This window comes from Scomber japonicus, chromosome 10 (assembly GCF_027409825.1).
Source record: "Scomber japonicus isolate fScoJap1 chromosome 10, fScoJap1.pri, whole genome shotgun sequence".
Lineage (NCBI taxonomy): Eukaryota > Metazoa > Chordata > Actinopteri > Scombriformes > Scombridae > Scomber > Scomber japonicus.
Genome location: NC_070587.1, coordinates 20,548,425 through 20,567,222, shown reverse-complemented (window position 1 = coordinate 20,567,222; position 18,798 = coordinate 20,548,425). Strand labels below are relative to the sequence as shown.

Below are 18,798 nucleotides of genomic sequence, written 5' to 3'. Positions count from 1 at the left end.
ACATCTGCGATTGTCCCAACACATTAACACACAGTAGAGCTATTCATTTTTTTTAAAAACCCCCTCCCACCTCCTCATCACCCCACGTATCACTGTTTAAGTAGGTGTTGATTTCGTTACAACTGTTATCACAGTAACCTCCTTTGTTATTCTCCCCGCAGCGCACCAAAACGGACACTTTTAGTGACTGGAGGATCAGCTGCGCTTCATAAAATGATCCCAATCGGCGACGAGATACTATGTCGCATCTCGTCTGATGTTTGACACATTTGAGGGTCGACTAAAGAAACTGGAGGAGGACATTACAGAATCAGAGAATTCATCCCAAGCCCTGTTGGCACCTTTTTACTGGAGTCCGAACAACAGATCGCCGTCCAGATGCAGTTTCGACTCTTCTCATTTGCCCTGATCGTATTGAACTGTATGGAGTACAGCAACTGTCAGGCGCCGTCGCACCGCTGGAGGAGAAACAAAAGAGGTAACGCGGGGTTATAGCCTACACAGGTCTTAACAGCAGCATCCAGGGAGTGAGTTTAACAGATGGTTTAAGAGTTTGTCTGGGTTACGAGAGGCAACGGCAGCGATCCTAAACACACATTCTCCCTCTCCCTCTCTCATATGTATGTGTGGATTGTCTGTAGGTTCACATAGACCAGAGAGCGCATGGAAAAGTCAGAAACAATGTGATTTGTATTAAATATGAATCACTTGGTTTGATTTCGAAAACGCACAGGTGAGAGTTGCCGATCCGCCACAGATTTTAATTCATGAACATTCCAGAAAATCACGCTTTGAAAGAAAACTGCAATCTATGTTTGAGAGACAACTCAGCTTCGTAGCACCTGATGTAACTTATTAACCTTCCCGAAAGAAGATTTTTCCAGATTATGTAACGAATACAGAGTCGGTAGCTAATGCGTAAAATGTGCGCAAAATTGGCAACGCGTGTGGCTTTTCCTAAATGAATACCAAAAAAAATCGTTTTACGTCAGTGAATTGGCTAATCGTATTTAAAGCATGCTGTCAGACGGGCTATTAACGCTACTTCCCGATGTTGTGGCCCCAAAGTGCCCAACAAAGGGCGCCCTATATTATTTACACGTGAAACTGCTAAAAAGCTGCTGGTGCGGATCGGTCTATAGAGAGCGGCGCAGCTTATGGGAGGGGAGGGGGGTCGTATTGTGAGAGTTATTTAATGAATAGATACGGATTCCCCCCTTTTCCTCTAGCCTATGAATTGCACATCTCCACTCCAGCCCCCTAAGCTGGTTTTAATTGATCTCATAACCACTTTGAACAGTTGGTAGGAAACCCGCATAACAATCGCTCAGCGGAGGCGCAGGAGTTGAGGAGGGGAGGGGGGGGGGCAGCCCCTTTGTAAATACTACTCTATACTCTGAATGAATGAGGAGACAGTCGGATTAGGAAAAGTGTCCCTCCCTCCCGCTTCCTATCAGACCTGTGACATAACACATCACCAAGATCCTCAGGGTGACCATGAGAGTAGACTTGATCTAAATTGCGCACGGGAGGGGAGGGGAGGGGGGGGGGGGGGGGGCATGCAGCGAACTGTTGGGCACCAGCAACAGTCAGCGCGGTGCGTTTGTACAGTAGAAAAACTCATTTAAAGTCAGAGGAGAGGGGGGGTCTTGTAAATTGTAAGGCAATCACAGATTTAATCATATGCACTGCGTGCCAGGGGGAACCTCCACACTCTGCAAGCCCTCCACTGCCCATCTGCAAATAATCAGGCAATCACTGCGGGGTACTGGCACACACACGTTCTTCAGCTCCTCTGTGTGTTTCTTCCTCTAAGAACTGTGTGATCTTAGATAGTAAGAAGGAGTCAGAATGTAATTTTCTTGGCATGATCAATCTTTTTTTTTTCTTGGAGGGGGGTGGGGATGGGGGTGTGGGAGTGGGGGTGTTTAAATCTGCTGGGTGATAAAGCAGCAAATCCTCACTTCACTCTTGTCTTTAAGGTGCCTGTTTATCTGTGTGCTGTGTGCTGTGTGCTGTGTGCGTGAGAGAGTGAAGGAGAGAGACAGAAAGTGAAGGAGATAGACAGAAAGAGAGAGAGAGAGAAAGAAAGAAAGAGGAGGGTGGTGGGGTCGAGATCAAGAGGTTAACTTACACATTTGACCTCAAGAACAGCTTTAGGCTGAGCACTATAAGCTACACATTGTTACCGCCAGCTCTCAGAACGGATGTTACACTTGTCAGACTAATCCCATGCAAATATGTACAAGTTTTGCCTTTACAATAATGCTGAAAGTGTGTGTGTGTGTGTGTGTGTGTATGTGTGTGTGTGTCTTTGGAATAGGGAAACAGCACTTTGGGCCAAAAGTGCCATTCTAGCAAGTGGTGGCAGCCGGCCAACCTTTTCGGTATTTGCTTCCTTCCTTTATTTATCACGGTTATATTGAAAGAAGCATGTGTAAGAGATCATTGTCCAATAGACCCAGAAATGCTTGAATATTTTTCTAGCCCTCAAGGTTCCTGTGACAGCTTTATATACAGTCTGTCTGGCATGCGCAGGGAGCTATCCAAACCGTTCAGGAGTGTTGAGACCCAGACACGTTTGAAACCCAATTTGGCCACACTCTACTCCCCAGGCGTAACCGTTTTACGCGTAACAAAGCACATCCTGCATAATTTAACAAATGTCTTTTTTTTTTCATTTTGACATGCATGAAAAACTTTCACCGTTGATATACTGCGGCACACGTAACCACATGACCAAGTGAGGTGTAAGGGGGTGAAGATGCCATTATAATTAGGGGATGTCAAGGAGACAAACAGCCATTGCGTATGACTCGAGCCCACTGAGATGTATGAGCAACACTCAAGATTGGGATCTCTGTGTGGTTTCTGGACTGATCTTGTCTTGCTCACACACTGCATGGCATGACCCAACCTCCCATTTGGCTTGTGGTAATTGTACATATACATATTTTTTTTTTCATGTAAAACAGATGACAAAACATATTAAATTTACACCTCCTTACCCCCTATCCTGCCCACTAGAAACAGGGAAACGATGCCAATGAGCCCTGCTATGATATCATAGCTAGACACAAGGGTATTACTTTTCATTTTTATTCTCTGGCTAATGATGCCACCTGCTGACTACATAAAATCAGGCTTGAGTACTAGTACTGCCTGAAGGAAAAGGGATACACAGTGGGCCCCCCAGACATTTACAGGTAATGAATAGGTAATAGCAGTCAGAGTGGTGAAAAGTTGCCATGTGATACTGTTAACCCTTCCACATTTCCCTAGAAATCCCAAAATGTTGAATTCCCACCAGGCCGAAGCATGTTTCAGATCACATTCGACGGTGTAATCTGTTACTGAAGCGTGTTCCCAGATGTTTTTCGAAGGACAAATGTTGATTAGATGAAACCGCCGCAGCAAATGAGGGTGGAGGGAGTGAGGTCACGGATGCGTGACATTTTGTACGACCGGTGACAGTCGACAACAAGGGTGTGTGTATCAAGCTTTCAATGCCAAAATGAACAGAAAGTAGTCACGATGTGTAGGGAATGACACAGATAGACAGATAGAGAGTGAGGATGTGAGGAAACCTGATATTTTTAGGTGTTTGCTGTAAACTGACTTAGTGTTTTGAGTTTGTTGATCAAATAGATGAAGAAAACTGTGTTTTTTCCCTCTGTATTAAGATAAATTAGAGCTTCACTAGATGCACATTAGAGATTCAAATTCTCAAACACAGTGACTTCTCTTTTCTAAGGCCTCTGTGTGATGAAAGATTACACTAAATCCCAGGTTTGAGGGTGTAAGTGTTAATGTTGGAACCCAGCACTTTAGCGCAATATAAGATGTTGATTAAGTGCCTAAAGTAACTGGGAAGGAGAAAGAACGCTCCAAGAGGCTGCTTTTAAACCGACTTTGCCACTCTTTGCCTTTGGAAAAAGTGGAGAGAGAGAGAGAGAGAGAGAGGAAAAAAGCCCTGCAGATGGCACGTCTGTTTACAAGGCATTCTCACATGATGCCACTGTAATCCAGGTGATGTGAGCGCCCAGCATCCTGACTTTTCATTTGTTCCGTAACAGCGAAGCAGTTTGTTATTCACATGATTGATTATTTCAACCATCTTTACGCTTTATGACTCATGCTAAAAAGCGTGGGATAGCAGTCGCCCTCCCCTCCTTCTCAACGTCCTCGGTGGTTGTGCTGGTGAAGGGGGGGGGGGGGGTTTGCTTTTTAGGGGATGAGGAAGGCATATTTAAGCAGATCAGCTGGAAACGGCTGAATGTGAACAGCATCACCTGAGAGGGATTACGGCGAGCCGAGTCTTGACCTGAGCCCGAGCTCCGGCGTCAAGGAACAGAGCTCTGTCTTTTCTCTCCCAGGCCCCATCAGCCAAGTCTTGATAAGTGTAAATCTGTGTGTGTGTGTGTGTGTGTGTGTGTGTGTGTGTGTGTGTATATGAGAAAGAGAGAGAGTATGTGTGTGTGTGTGGGAGAGACAGAAAATGAGGAGAGATACACAGACACCCCTGCAGGTGCATGTTCCTGATGCTCTAATCAAGACATCAAGTCCAGAGCAAACATACTGCTACCTACCATATCCTTACTCGTTGACCAATCACGACCACGGTCTGTCTTGAGGATTATCGTAGCCGTTAAGGACAATGATTCACTTATGTGTTGTATTGATAAATCACATTAGTCTGACCCAGCCTTCGAACTCTGTCGAAAGACTAGCTCCTTGTTTGACCTACTAACCCATGCATGTCGATCCTGGCCTGTAGCGCAGCTCCTGCTCCAAGTCACAGCGGTATCAGATGAAGCCGGTGAAAGGCTCCTCAGTGCGCTCATGCCATGCTACACTGCTGAAAAAACCCCAGCAGAGGAAAAAACATGCAGTGGCATGAACTTTCTACTGGAGGGAAAGACACAGAAGAGAGATTCTTTAGGGGCCCACGTGAGAAAGTGAGGATGATCTGTTTCACAATTATTTTTTAATTTTATTGCTGCTTTAAAAAAAAAGATGTATTCTCCAAGTCCTGCTATTATCTGAAGAATACAATTAAGCCAAATGAGTTTAAACAAGCCTGATGATCCTTTATCATGTGTTGTTGTAGTAGGAACTGAGTGAGGCAGGGATTGTATTAATCTGCAACTTCATGTTCGAGCGGGATCTATTTCACAAGGATGAGAAACCTTGTTTTGTAACACGTTCAGCACAATTCCATCTATCACATCGCTCTCAAGAAGCATTCATTCATCGTGCGCAGATTCGGTCCCTCCTTTTCAATTTTTTCTTTAATACACGGAATACACGAGGGAATCTTCTCTTCCACTCTCAATCATTGTCATCAGAGGATCCCATATGCTGGCAAAGCTAAATGCCAAACAGATGTTTTTATTTCAGGCTACATTTTTACCACACTGTAAAAGTTCATTTTTTCGGAAATGTGAAATAAAACGAACTTATTACATAAAAACTTATAATACGGTCCATATTTCCTCATGGCGAATTGGAAACTCCCGAGCAGCAGACAAAAACTGCAGTGTCCCTCCTGAGCGCCAGGGTTATTTTGTAACCCTCACCTATGTACGCCTCCCTCAATTGCAAACTCAACCCCCCCAACTTCCCCCTCCACCCCCAAAAGCAATTATACCTTAATACGTTTCCGTATAAAGCTACTAAATATGACCAGCCAATTTGTTCCAAATCTCTCAGGTTTATTGGGCCGTAAAAATTCTAATGTGGGAATCATTTCTAAGTGCCACACATAAAACAACAACACAAAAGGAGCATTTTTTGAAAAAATGACTCATACGAGGGCTTCACAGGTAGGAGAGCTGCCCAGAGCCGGAGATGGAGCCCCTCAGGCTTACACCGAAATGCACTTCCAGACTACTTACCTCTCACATTACTAATACACACCTCTAAAAGAATTCAGTGAAGAGCTGTTTAGAGGTAATGATGTGGATACAATAGGCATCCATTGTGTTTTTCCCCCCAATGAATCTGATCATGGGAATTGTTAAAAACGACCAATTTCCCATTTGCTATTTATACAGTTAAGTACCTAAATCAAAGTTAAAGCGCTAGTTGGACATTTTTTGGGAAATATGCGTATTCACAGGCTTGCCAGAGTTAGAGAAGAAGATGCACTCATGTCTGTGTGGTAAATATGCATTTAGCTTAGCTTAGCATATAGACTGGAAAGAAGGGGGAAACAGTGAACCTGCCCCGTCCAAAAATCCACCTACCAGCACCTCTGCGTGTCACTAATAAACACGTTATATGTAGTTTGTTTGATCTGTACAAAAAAAAAAAAGGTGTGACTCCAGGAAGTCAACGCTCACGGCCAAGAATATCAAATACCCCTCCATAAAACCACAACTTGTCGTTTTTACACTCTTATGTTTATTGATTAGGCAAATTAGATACATAAACAGTTAATTAGAGAGCTGTATAGGCGCTGGTAGGTAGATTACCTGTGGAGCTAACCTGTTTGCTCTATTTTCAGTCATGCTAAGTTAAGCCAACTAGCTGGACAGTGATATTAATCTTCCATCTCATATTCATCTCATTAAGAAAAAGCGAAAAAGCTTATTTGCCAAAAATGTCTAAGTGTTTCTTTTGGCTTGTAACTTGGCAACTGAGCCTATTTAATTAGATTTCCACCTGCCACTAAATGTCTAGAGGAGTTGTTCAAGATTCCAGGGATCTATGAGTACTTGGAAGGATGCTTAATGTCTAATGTTTGTAGAAGAGGCCATGCACTGTATCTGCTCTTGTTCGCCATGTCAGTGTGTTCCTGTGTGTGCATGCCGACGGGTACCTATTTTACATCGATCTGCAAGGGTTGGAAATTCGAAACTTGAGGAGGCCCCTTGAGAAAATACACCGACATGTGCAGAAACAAACACACACACACACACACACACACACACACACTGACTCTAGTCTGGCGCTAAGGGCTGTTTGCATCAATGCCTGTTCGAATGGCTGTCTCTCTAACAACAGGGAGGCACAGGGCTCTGATCGCTACCCCCGTGCCCACCCCTTAACACTCGACAGATGGACAAGACTTTTTTTCCCCCTCTCCCTGCTTTTATGGGACCTCTAATTATGCTTACACGCCACATCAAAATAAGACTCAGCATGCAATGCCTTTGGTATGGAGAGGAAGTGAGCTGGTCAGATGCAATAAAGCGTCTCTCTGCGGAGCTCGCCTGTAATTTGGCGGCCTGTGTATGGATGTGGAGAGGTAAAGGTAAAGGTGCTGCAGCAGCCCCCACTGTTGCCTACTGTCTGCTGCACCGTGTCCATCTGTGGAGTAACAGCAAATATGATGCAGTGACTTTATAGAATAGTCTCACCATGTTGCTGCAAGAGATTTGACATTGTGATCATGAAGCAGCGTGAAAGATAAACCCTGCACACTTTAAAAGACATGCAAATATGTGAAAGGATATTTTAGCCACACCCTGGACGAACCCGAGCCAGGGCCTCTGTTATGGCTTTGTTATGGTTTTGGCTGTGGTTGGGGTTAATGTTGGTAATTGGGCACCCTTAGACTAAATGAGGACTTGCCTGTGGAATTAGGCCTGGACTAGTTGGGACAAGAGCTTTGAATGCTACACCGGGTAAGGCTTACACTGGATTTTTTTTTTGTTTTCTTGGGCACGGATCTGTGTCGAGGTTGGCTTGCGCTTCTATCTCATAGCTCTCAGGCCTTGTGGTGTGAGGAGGGGAAGGCCTCATGGCTGCCTGCGGAGTGCAGAAGCACCCGGTGTGTTTTTAATCAGGAACAAGGCTGGGAGTCATTACTGGGCCTCAATGCTGAGCTCATTGTCTCTCTGACTCTGTGGAGAGAGAGAGAGAGAGAGAGAGAGAGAGAGAGAGAGAGAGAGAGAGAGAGAGAGAGTGAGTGAGTTAGTGAGAGTTGGAGGGGTGGGAGGGTGCTGAGACAGAGAGGGCAACGTAGCGTGCATGTCAGATGTAAGGAGGTCTTAGAGGGTCATCTCCATGCAGATGTATGCGGTCAGAGTAGACAGAGCAGAGGGAAGGAAAGTGATGGGAAAAGAGGATGCACACGGCAGCAGAAGAGTGATTCAATGAGACGTGCATCTGTCTGTTATCACAGCAAAGCAATAAGACTGCAGATCAATCATGTAATGGTAGCTGGAGTGTGCATGGTTTCACCTCTAGGCAGCGTATTGCTCGACTTCGCCAGAGTTGTTCAAGATCACACCCTAATTGTCGCTCATCTTGATGAGCTGTGTGATTACTTCTGTTTCTACATAACTGCTAGCTAACTGGCTAGCATCCTACTTGTCAAGCTGTAAGCGCATGATCCATGTCTGGCCCCTCAGCTCTTTCCTGTCCTTCAGCGTGGAAAAACAACACAGATGTTCACTGTTTTCGAACATGTATTATGTGGTGCATATTAAGCTGTTCTGTGCTTCTTTTTTTTCTTTCCTTGCTGCCTTCCACCCCTGTTTTAACTATAATTTCCCTATTAGCTTCACCTTGCCAAAACCAGCTGACCTGTGAGTGTCGAAGGTAGGAAAAACTTTGCTTTATAGAGGGTTCAATCTGTTCTAATTAATATTTTCATACTAACAACCCACAGAGAATTTCGACCAGACTGTGCAGTTTCCCACAGCTCTACAGAACAGCTTTTTTCAGCTCATTGTTTTTTGTCTTACTGAATGCAACTTATGTTTTTCAGTCCCGTGCATTCTCGTCAATGTAAAGTGAATTCTCATCAGCGTAAAGCGTGAGAAAGATGATGAACCCACCCACTGCTACCTGCTGTGGAACAAACAAAAGCAGTGTATTCAGCAGCTAAAAAGCCATGTATGTTTTTTAGGACTTGGTGGAGACCAAAGCAGAGTTAAATATGAGTAAATATTGGACACAACAACGATTGACTGCTATCTGAGACAGTTGGAAGTGTCAGTAGGCAACCTCTTACAAAGAAGTTTACCTTAGTAGATAAATATGTCAGTGTTGTGATTTTTTTTGTCATTGCATTGACTCCAAGTGGCCAAAAAAAACTCGATTAACGGAGCTTCAAGCTGGGGGTTGTTATGTTAGTGTCCACCAATTTTTTTTTTTTTTACAGTCTGACTAGAGCCAGACTCCATGCTGACGCCCTTTCACAATCAGGCTTTTGTGGGCGGATCCAACATCTTGTCAATCCAATTACATCTCACGGTTTGTTTGGATGGTTTTTGCAGTTGGGTTGCATAAGGAGTATTGCCTCCAGGCGGGTGACAGATTCAAGGAAAAACTTGGAAAAAATGAGCGGAGAATCAACAAATGCAGATGGCACGAGGACCAGCCGAATGCTTTGATGAGCGTGAAAATGATGTGAATCATATGCTGTGGTGATGGCTCTGTCATGTCAGCACAACTGGACACCTATGGGAGAGTTTCAGAGCGACATGTTAGAAAGAAACACCATCAAAACACCAAATGATGGAATATAATTTGGTAGAATGGAGTTCATTCCTTCAGTAGAGTTCCACAGACTTAGAGAAGCTGTTCTGGAGGCTTGTGGTGGCCTAAATACTATACATGATGAAACTCAGGTGTTACCATGCTGCTATTTAGTACTCCTCCAAGATCACAATTCTCTAAAATGAACTGTCACAAGTTAGTGATGCATGGTGGATGATGCTTTTTTTATCAAATACTATCAGCAGAATAGATTGGAGTTGTCAATTTCTTTCTTAAAGATGTTCCTCTAACCCAATGGTCCCAGCCCTGTTTACTGTAATACAATCCATGACTGGCCCAGTTGTTGTGTGGTTGTGGTCTTCGTTGTTGTTTGTCTTAATGTTGTCTGTGTTGACTTACTGTAAGCCCGTGTATGTTTCTGTGCTTTGCTCTGGCTGCACGCACAGATCCATGCACGCACACACACACATTCTGTAAAAAAAGAGAGAGTACAAGTCTAATTGTGGGGAGAAATTTGTAAGCTGTGTTACGATTTTAATGCAGCATATTTTAACGTTGCGCTTTGTAAAAGAGAACATCAATTGTGGTGTGACTGCTTTTGACTTTTCTCTCCCCACTAGGGTTTCTCACTAATCTTGTTTTAGGGTCCAGACAATGAAACAAGACTGTGGTAGAGACAAATGCTACACAGAAATATATAACGCTTTAAAAGAAGTCCATTAACATTTCTCAGATTCTTTCACTTTTTTCCCCCTCTAGTTATGCACTTGTGTTACATCTTGGCTGACTTCTCCTTAACTGGATATTATTTTATTTGGACTAGGGCCAGGTCTCAGGAGCAGCGGCTTTAGCTGTGTAAACAGCTGTCACCAGCAGGAGTCATAACTAATAGGTATCTGTAGACAGGGGTCACATGTAGTTTACATGTTTACTAGCTAATGGCTTTAGAGATGGTACTGCCTCGGCGCAGTAATGGACAGTGGTGAAGTGAAATGGACAATGTGGAGCTGGTTATCATCATCATCAAGCACATATATGCATATGAGTAGCTGTGTATTCTTAAAAAAGAGCCCATGCAACTTTGGAGGTGAAAGTTCGATTTTTGGAGAATAAGATTACATTGAAGATTTTTTTTTTGTTCTGGAGAAACCTTATTGTTTAGAGAAGAGGAGACAACTCCTGCGGCTGAGTTATTGCATAGCTCTTTGGCACATCCAGTGCCGTGGAACATTGTTGTAATGGCAGCCAATACATGACAACGCAATTTGTTGCTCATTTGTTTAAGTAAACACTGTGGCATGTAGGCACAAGACAGGTACAGCTCCATGCATCTGACTCTGTAGCCTCCTTGTAACAATAGACTGAGCGGTGTCATGCCACCCAGAGATTTTGGATGGAACTCTGTCTGCTTATCCAAAAGTTCCTTTTATTGCAACATCTAACACCTTAGTTTGATTTTAGCTCACCTGCATACCAAAGCTCTTTTTGTGTGTGTGTGTATGTGTGTGTGTGTGTGGCAATGGATTATTTTTCCACACATTTCCACCCCCAGAAGCACATGCACAACTTTCAGCTGAAACGATTTTAACTTAGCACACATATTGTTGTTTTTGTTGTGCTTTACGTGTTCCGCTTGGACTTTTTTTAATTCACTCATCCCCTCACACTTAATGAAAGCATTCATCCCGAACCTTCTTTCCCCCCTAAATGGCAACATAGAAACCCCCCCCCCCCATCCCCCGAGGGCTGAGTGTGGACTTTTAGAGCCAACACAAGCTGGTCCTGTTAAAGACGCCCGGGCACTGCCAGCCATTCAAGGTGGTTTGGTGGTGTGAGAACATGTGGCCAGATGTGACCCATACACCTGCTAGCGAAGGAGGTAACTGCTATCATCTCGACACAGTGTACACGTCTAAACGTACTGTGCAGGCCTGTGAAACACCTCAGATGAACTTTTCTCCCAAGTCTTGTGTATGTGTGCGTGTCAGTCCTGGTCTGTAATGCACTGGTGACTCTTAACTGGAATTAACTTTTAACAGAACAGCCAGAGCAGCTAAGTTATTGATCAAGACGTGGCCACATTTAAAGACAGCTGGCGCAACATATTTCCTGTTTGCAGGATGAAGATATTTAATATTAACCCTCTAACAACCCCTAACGGTAACGTCCAGTTCTCTTATGGGAAACAGAAGCCATTTACGCGACAAAACAAACAAGGTTGTCTTCGTTTCCCGTCAATGACCTAATGTAGATATTGGATCCAGCTCCAGGTTGTTGGTTCTTTTTTTTTGGGGGGGGGGGGGGGGGGTAGAAAAATAAAGCTTTGATGTTTACGGTTTCTTTGTGACAAGCACCATGTGTGAAAGTGAGACTAGGTCTTTGCCATCTGTCCCCTGTGGTGCGCTCCACTTTTGACCCTGGCGATCACCTCAGATCTCCCTGTTGGCCTCGGCGGGCGAGGAGGGGTGTGAGGGTTGTCTCTTGTTAAAGGGTTAATGAGGTAGAACTTTGTAGCAGACGCTCACATTGTGCCTACTTAGGATCGGTATGAAGACGGTGGCTGTAGTCAGTTAGAGTGTGTATTGAATTTTATTTTTTGGGAGTGAGTTCTTGTTTTTCTTTCCTCGTTTTTATTATTTTGTCTCCATCTTTAATTTTAAGCACTTTGTACTTCCCAGAGATCCCTCTCGGTCCAACAGTGTGATGTTTTCTTCGTATTCGTGCCTGTGGGTGAAATTTGAGTTTGTTTAGGTAGCGCTCTTTTGCTCCTGCGTTGCTCATGCTGACGGCCTGGTACTTCTACAGAAATGTAAAATTCAGCACTTCCTGTGTGTCCAAGGATTATTGTTCCAATAAATGAACTACCAGACACTGTATCTTGAAAATCTAATTAAAAATATGTTATTAAGTGGCTACAGGCTGAATCATATGAGCTCTGTAACCAGCAGTATTGGGTGAGTCACTAAGGACATTTATTAAAGCCTGAAATCCAGTAAAAAAACAGCAACTAATAATAGTAATAATAATGCAGAAAAAAAGTAACAAAGAAACGAAATTGTGTTTTAAACCATTCTTAAAAGTGAAACCTGCAATACTGCTTTTGGCCACTTGACAGCAGCAAAAACACAACACTGAAATGATATATTTCAACTCTTATGTTAATATGGAAGTTCTGTTATATCTATTACTCATCTAGCAAATATGTAGCAACATTAGCATTGATTTGGAGTCATGCTTTTAGCTACCTGATGGACATAAGTCCAATTTTCACTCTACTTTTAGCTCTGTTTTGGTCTCCACCGGCTCCTCAGGCAGATATCTGGCTTTTTAAGCTGCAAACTGCTCCACTGTGTTCACCAGCTTGTTGCCAGTTTTGTCTGTATGCTGTTTGGTGCTGGCAGACAGTGTAAAATAGGTTTTATATGAGCTCTTTTACTAAAAGCAGCTGCTTGTTGTGACGGAAAATTACATTATTAAAGCTGGCTATAAAACTAAAACAATTAGCTGGAAGATGCTGAAACACTAGTATGAAACACTAGGAGTATTTTTTCGTAATTCTCCCTGCGGTTGTCACGAATAACCCTCACTTAGTCATTTTATCCATTGTTATTATAAAAGTATTGATTAAAACAGCTTGAACTGTTTAATTTAATGGGAATGTTATTTCTTGATATTAAAGTAGTTGTTTGACAAAAAAAACACTCAAGGCCCACTTATTAAATTTATTTGGAGCTTTCAGCCTTATCTAACTTATCTCATGCAGTAGAAAAGTTGTTAGTCACTACTAGTTAGTTAGTAAATTGTTACTTAGTAGCAAACTTCAACCTCTAATAAAGACTGTGACATCTGGTTTAAATCTCTGGAAAAGTAAGTGGACCTTGATATAATATTATTTAGTCAAGTGTAGTTTTAAGTTAGATCAATCATTAATTTAATTTAATCACACTTTAATACTTTGGTTTCAGTATTTTTAATGCCGGATTTTCCCTGTGACTGATTTAACAAACTGTGAAGCCATTTGTATTTTAATTGAAGTGAATGTTTTGGTTATTTTTCCAGCACTGTCAATCAGTGATAGGAAACAATAAAACTGTCATTTCTATGATGATTTCATAGTATTTCAGTTTACACTCTGTTTTGCGTGACACATCAACAAAAGACAAGTATCTCCCATCTGGATCTGCAGCTATGTTGCGTTTTCTGGCAAGTAAAAAGAATTCACATCCAACTCTTTTGTTTTTCAGATGTGTGAGCTGGAAGTTGGGATGGGTTTAGTCAAGGTGATGACAAATGGGATCGGGAGAGGGAACATGGGTTAGGGTGGGAGAGACAGAGCAATGCTGCATGGGGTGCAAATATGCCAAGCATGCCCGCCGACTTTACTGATCCATGCCTGCGATGGCCTCGTTCTACTCCCGCGCAGCCAAGTCCCACTCAGCGGTCTGTCTGTCTGTCTGCGTGTGTGTGTGTGTGTGTGGGTGTGTGAGTGAGTGAGTGAATTACTAGACTTCCAGCACATTGAGCTACAGGTGTGAAAATTAGGTGTGAGGTTTATGTGTGATGAATTACCAACATGTGGGCTAATCGGAGCCACTCCACCTTTTCCTCCACCCAGCCTTTTCTTCTTTCTGTTCTGAGGGGAAACACATTTCTCTCACAGCTTGAGTGGATTTGAGGGAGTGTAAATACTGAAATATTCAATGTTCCAAACTTTTCCCCTTGTTTTGGAGCACATTTCTCTATTTTTGCACTGCTTGAATCTATACTTAAGGATGATTGGTTACTGTCACTAATTAGTTGGACAAAATTGTGTGCTTCAGGCACTAAAGTGCTATAACAGAGACTAATTGGTAGCTTTACGTCCACCTGTGATTTTTTTTACTCCGTTCTTTAAAGGAAAACACATTTTTTGACACAACTGATTTGTTGGGATGAAACTTTTTTAAATATTCAGAAATTTTCCTTTAAAGTAAAATGTTTTGGTATATAATGCCTACATAGTTTAATTACATGTCTTCTTTCTTTCTTAGCTTATTAACTTACATTATTTTGGTGCCTGGTCAATGCAAAAACAATTGGAAAAAATACAATATGCCAGGTAACCAGTCCCCACCCCCCCCCCCCCAGAAAAAAAAAAAGATTTTTAGTATCTATAACTTAAAAATCATGAGACTTGCAGTAAAAGAACATTCTAGATAGGTTCAAACTGCTCGTTATAGAAACATTTTTACTTAGATGTTTGGGCACAAGTTCCTTCAGCTGCATGACCATAAATATTTACCATCTGATTTCCCTAACAATTGAATTTCCTGAAAAACTTACAGTATTTTACAATCACCTCCTGGACAGTCGAACTAACCCTTTCCAAATGTAGCATGCCTGAGCTCTGGACTCTCACAGCTAAAACTATATGTGTACATATAAAGATTTATAGTAAGCTATTCCATATAGTTTTTCAGCTAAAGGCCAATATGCTTTTGGCACATTTACACAGAGAGCCATAATTTATCAAACCCAATCTTAAATGTTGAAATGTTACGTTTGAGGGCATTTCATCATCTCTACAAAAAATCTCAAAATCTATATTGACTAAATCTGCTTAGCTTGACCCATGGTTCACATGGTGGTTTGTAGACTTGAGATCATACTGCATTTGTGGAATAACACTGTAGTTATGGTGTGAGGTGCTGAGAAAACCTGTGGAGATGAGTAGAAAATTACCAGGGTGTTTCACAAGAACATCTACCTTTTTTCTTTGAAAGATTGAATAAGGATGGGCGAGAGTAAAAGAAGCGCTGGCAAGAAACATAAACCACATGCTTGTCTCCTAGTGTCTGCCCAGAGAGCGATAAAGTCCATCATCCTGAGTCACTGATTAACTCCCACAGTTCTTCCATTCCCAAGTGTCATAAAGTCCTTTTACACCTGCGCAGACCAACCATGGCGTAGAAAAATGGATATGACCAATAGGGGAATTAAAAGCAGATGCTGAGTGATGACCTGGGCCAGCAGGAAGTAACAAGTTGATTAAAAAAAACAAAACACAGTAATGAGATTTTGGTTTTAGACTCGCAAAATGCCTTTTATAGTTAATCTCATTTGACAGCAAAGGATCACGCAGTTCGGGATGTTCCATGCTTTAAATTGTAATGAAGTGTTGCAATTGACACTATTTTTCGGTGTAACCACTTAACAGCTGTTGCCGTAAATACATGCACTACACCACCAAAAATAAAACGGACCCCATAAATGCAGCATTACCCATCGCTATTTTTAGTAGTTTTAAAGGAATGGATTTTCCCGTCACTGGAGCAAAAGTTTAACCTGATTAGAGGTTTGCATTGTTTTAGTATATGGTTTAAGCATTGTAGACACTGACTGTGAACAGAGATTCCGTTGTTTTCAAGGCCAGGCTCGATTGTAAAACGCTTTACGGGACCGCAACCCACAGTGAAGAGGCGATGTTGTTACTTGACCACCACATCAAGCTCATTCTTTCATTTTTTTCCTGCTTTTGTGACCACTGAGCTTTCCATGGCTGTCACGTCTGTTATGGTCAAGGTTTTTAAAGTGTCCATCAATGTGGCAGAACGTGTGAAAAGACTGCAGAACATACCGTGAGATTAGGTCACCTCTTCTTTCTTATTTTTCCTTTAATTTTTTCTCTAACAGGAATTACGAGGTCTCTTTCACATCAGGAGATCCAGATGTGGGATTTGACCCAGGACATTGGATTTAAGTCATAATCCATCATAAAGATATTAATAAGGAAGTGAACTAACTGAGGGTCTTCATATAGGATTGGAAAGGGTGTAATGGAGAGAGGCATGACGAGTAGGGTTGGACAGATGGGTGAAAGGTGCGGAGAGCGGTTCCAGATTGACTCAGAAATGCTGTTAATGTCTCTATTGACGGCTGCAGGTTGAGACAAGATGGGACAGGGTGATTTTCATAAAATACTGTGTAGGACATTTTCTGGACAGATTAGATGATATATAATTTCTCTAACTAATCGCTTTTGATTAATTTTTGATTTTTTTTTTTACTTAAACAGGATAACAGCTAAATTGATTCGATGTGGGCTAAGATAGATTTGGTGATGACCTCTTACAAATGGAATGTTGAATTCATAAAAGCAATATATTTAAAAAAGCACCTTTGCTCAATTCAGTTCACTCTGGGCTTTTACTGATACAGCCTTACTTGGGCTGGTATGACCAGTTAGGGACTAATGTTAGCAAGGCCCTTGTCCTGTCCAATTGTGTTAACAGTAACAATAGTCTAGGATTTCAGCTTAATTCTACACCAGTATTATGCATTTGGCATCTTTTCGTAATTGTTACTTGTAGCTGCAGTGGTCACTGGACAGCAAAAGTTAAATGCTGTAGTTTTGCTTCGTAAAAAGAAGTAGTTGAACATTATGGGAAATAAGCATATTCACTTTATTGAGCTAGACAAGAAGATTAATACCACTCTCATCTCCGTACATTAAATATGAGGCAGCTGATTAGCTTGGTATAAAGACTGGAAAGAGGAGGAATCAGCAAGTTTGGCTCTGTCCATATCCCCCTACCAGCTCCTCTAAAGTGCACCATTAATAAGTTATATCTCATTTGTTAAAGCAACAAGCTACAAAAAACAAAGTGTAAATACAATCATTTGCTATGCCCGGAGGTTATTCACCTGTCTCACCTGATCATTGATCATCTAACAGGGAGGATACACATTGTTCCAATAATGTCAAACTATTCCTTTAATCACATTTAGTTTGTATGGTGGTGATGTGATCCTGCAATGAGTCAAATAACGCTTTTTCACCTGCGTGTGACTTTAGCTCAACCTGTTGAATCGCACCAAAGTAAATTACCTTGAGCTTCTGTTTTATTGCGTACTAAAAAGTGTAGCTTTAAATTGGCCCCCATTTTCCAGTTGCCTGTTTGAACCGTGGCTGCCTGTTTTACCCATTCGCCATATAAACCACCACCCTTTCAAGTGAAGGTTCAAATCTCTTTCGCTGCCCGCCTCGCCCAGTGGATCTGTGTCACAGGAACACTTTGGCCGAGCTAATATGTCTGACAGCGAATGTGTTTGCTCAGCCTCATGCTGCAAAATCATTATAAGCAGCAGGACTGTCCTGAATTATAAACATGTGCTTACAGTATGATCTGTTAAAGTAAACTGGGGGAAAAACGTAGATCCTAAAACCTGACTTGTTCCAGCTGGAAAAGAGTTGCAGGCAAGTCCAACATATTTTCTGCTAAATTGGAACAGAAATGTGCCTTCAGTGCACAGGCCCGATGTACCCCTTCCTACCCCTTCTGTTTTTTCTCCACAATTCTCGAGTTAAGTGCCACTTCCAGATCCACGACAAATAAAGTCACGGTCCTGAAAAGCAGGCGGTTTGATGTCATTTTTCCTGTAGCAGCTTTTAACAAGCTTGAACAATGTTGCCCCGTTACAACGGCTGGTGAACTCAAGGTGCGAGGATTGACACTATTGGCTCTCGTGCACTTTCAGAGATCCAGAAAGCGGCGGTTGCTTCTTACGCTTCAATTCGCCTCCAGCCTGCCGGTGGCTGCAAAGCTGCGCTGTCCCATGTCTGCCCTCTCTCTCTCCCAGGCCCTCTCTCTTTTTTCCTCTAAAGTGGAGCAGCAGTAAGCTTACACCATCATTTAGGGGGAACAAGGGAGGTGGACAATAAACAATAATTGTCTCAGTGCCACGAGGAAAGCGTATAATTCTGTTGGTGAATGCGATGCTTTCCACATGAGAGCACAAATCTTCTTGACCTGCTGCTGCTATGTAACTCTAAAACCTGAGGTTTGCCATTGCTGCTTCTTCACAATATAACATTTATAGTCAGTATAGATGTAGTGAATAAATGTGAACCTTTTTTTTCTATCGTGGTACTCAATGATACCAAACTTTCTCATGTGTGCTGTACTGTAAGTGTCTTTTTTAAAACAATGGACAGTGTGGCTGCTGGTTAGTTGCATTCACATTCTGCGTTATTAGATTTACATACCAGGGGCCCTTAGAGAAATGGAGGAGAACTGTGAGAATAGAAACAGTTGTGCTTTAATATAAGCTCTTGTCTTCCATTTGCTGTCTTTGGAATTCACTGCAGCATTATGATATTATCTCAAGTCTGCAGTTAATCAAGACACGCGTTTGGTCCCAGTCGCTATTTGCTGCTATCGTATTCCATTTGGTACGGTGTTAAAATAATAGATGACAAGATAAACTAGGGTCTAATGAAAACATGTATCCCTTGAGCCCCTGTTGTATACCTCTGTGGCCAATGTCAACTACTAATGTGGATAATATTTAGGAAATGTAACTATG

General features: G+C 42.2%; 1 protein-coding gene across 2 annotated transcripts in view; it reads left to right on the top strand.

Annotated features, from left to right (window-relative positions):
• Positions 1-348: 348 nt before the first annotated feature.
• The window catches only part of rspo2 (R-spondin 2), a 59,943-nt gene continuing 41,493 nt past the window's right edge, over positions 349-18,798 (top strand). The window contains exon 1 of one of the 2 annotated variants that reach the window (XM_053327228.1): positions 349-478. In XM_053327228.1, the coding sequence (XP_053183203.1) occupies positions 379-478 (100 nt within the window). In that variant the 5' untranslated portion in view covers positions 349-378. The remainder of the gene's footprint in view (positions 479-18,798) is intronic. The other variant, XM_053327227.1, reaches the window with a different exon arrangement.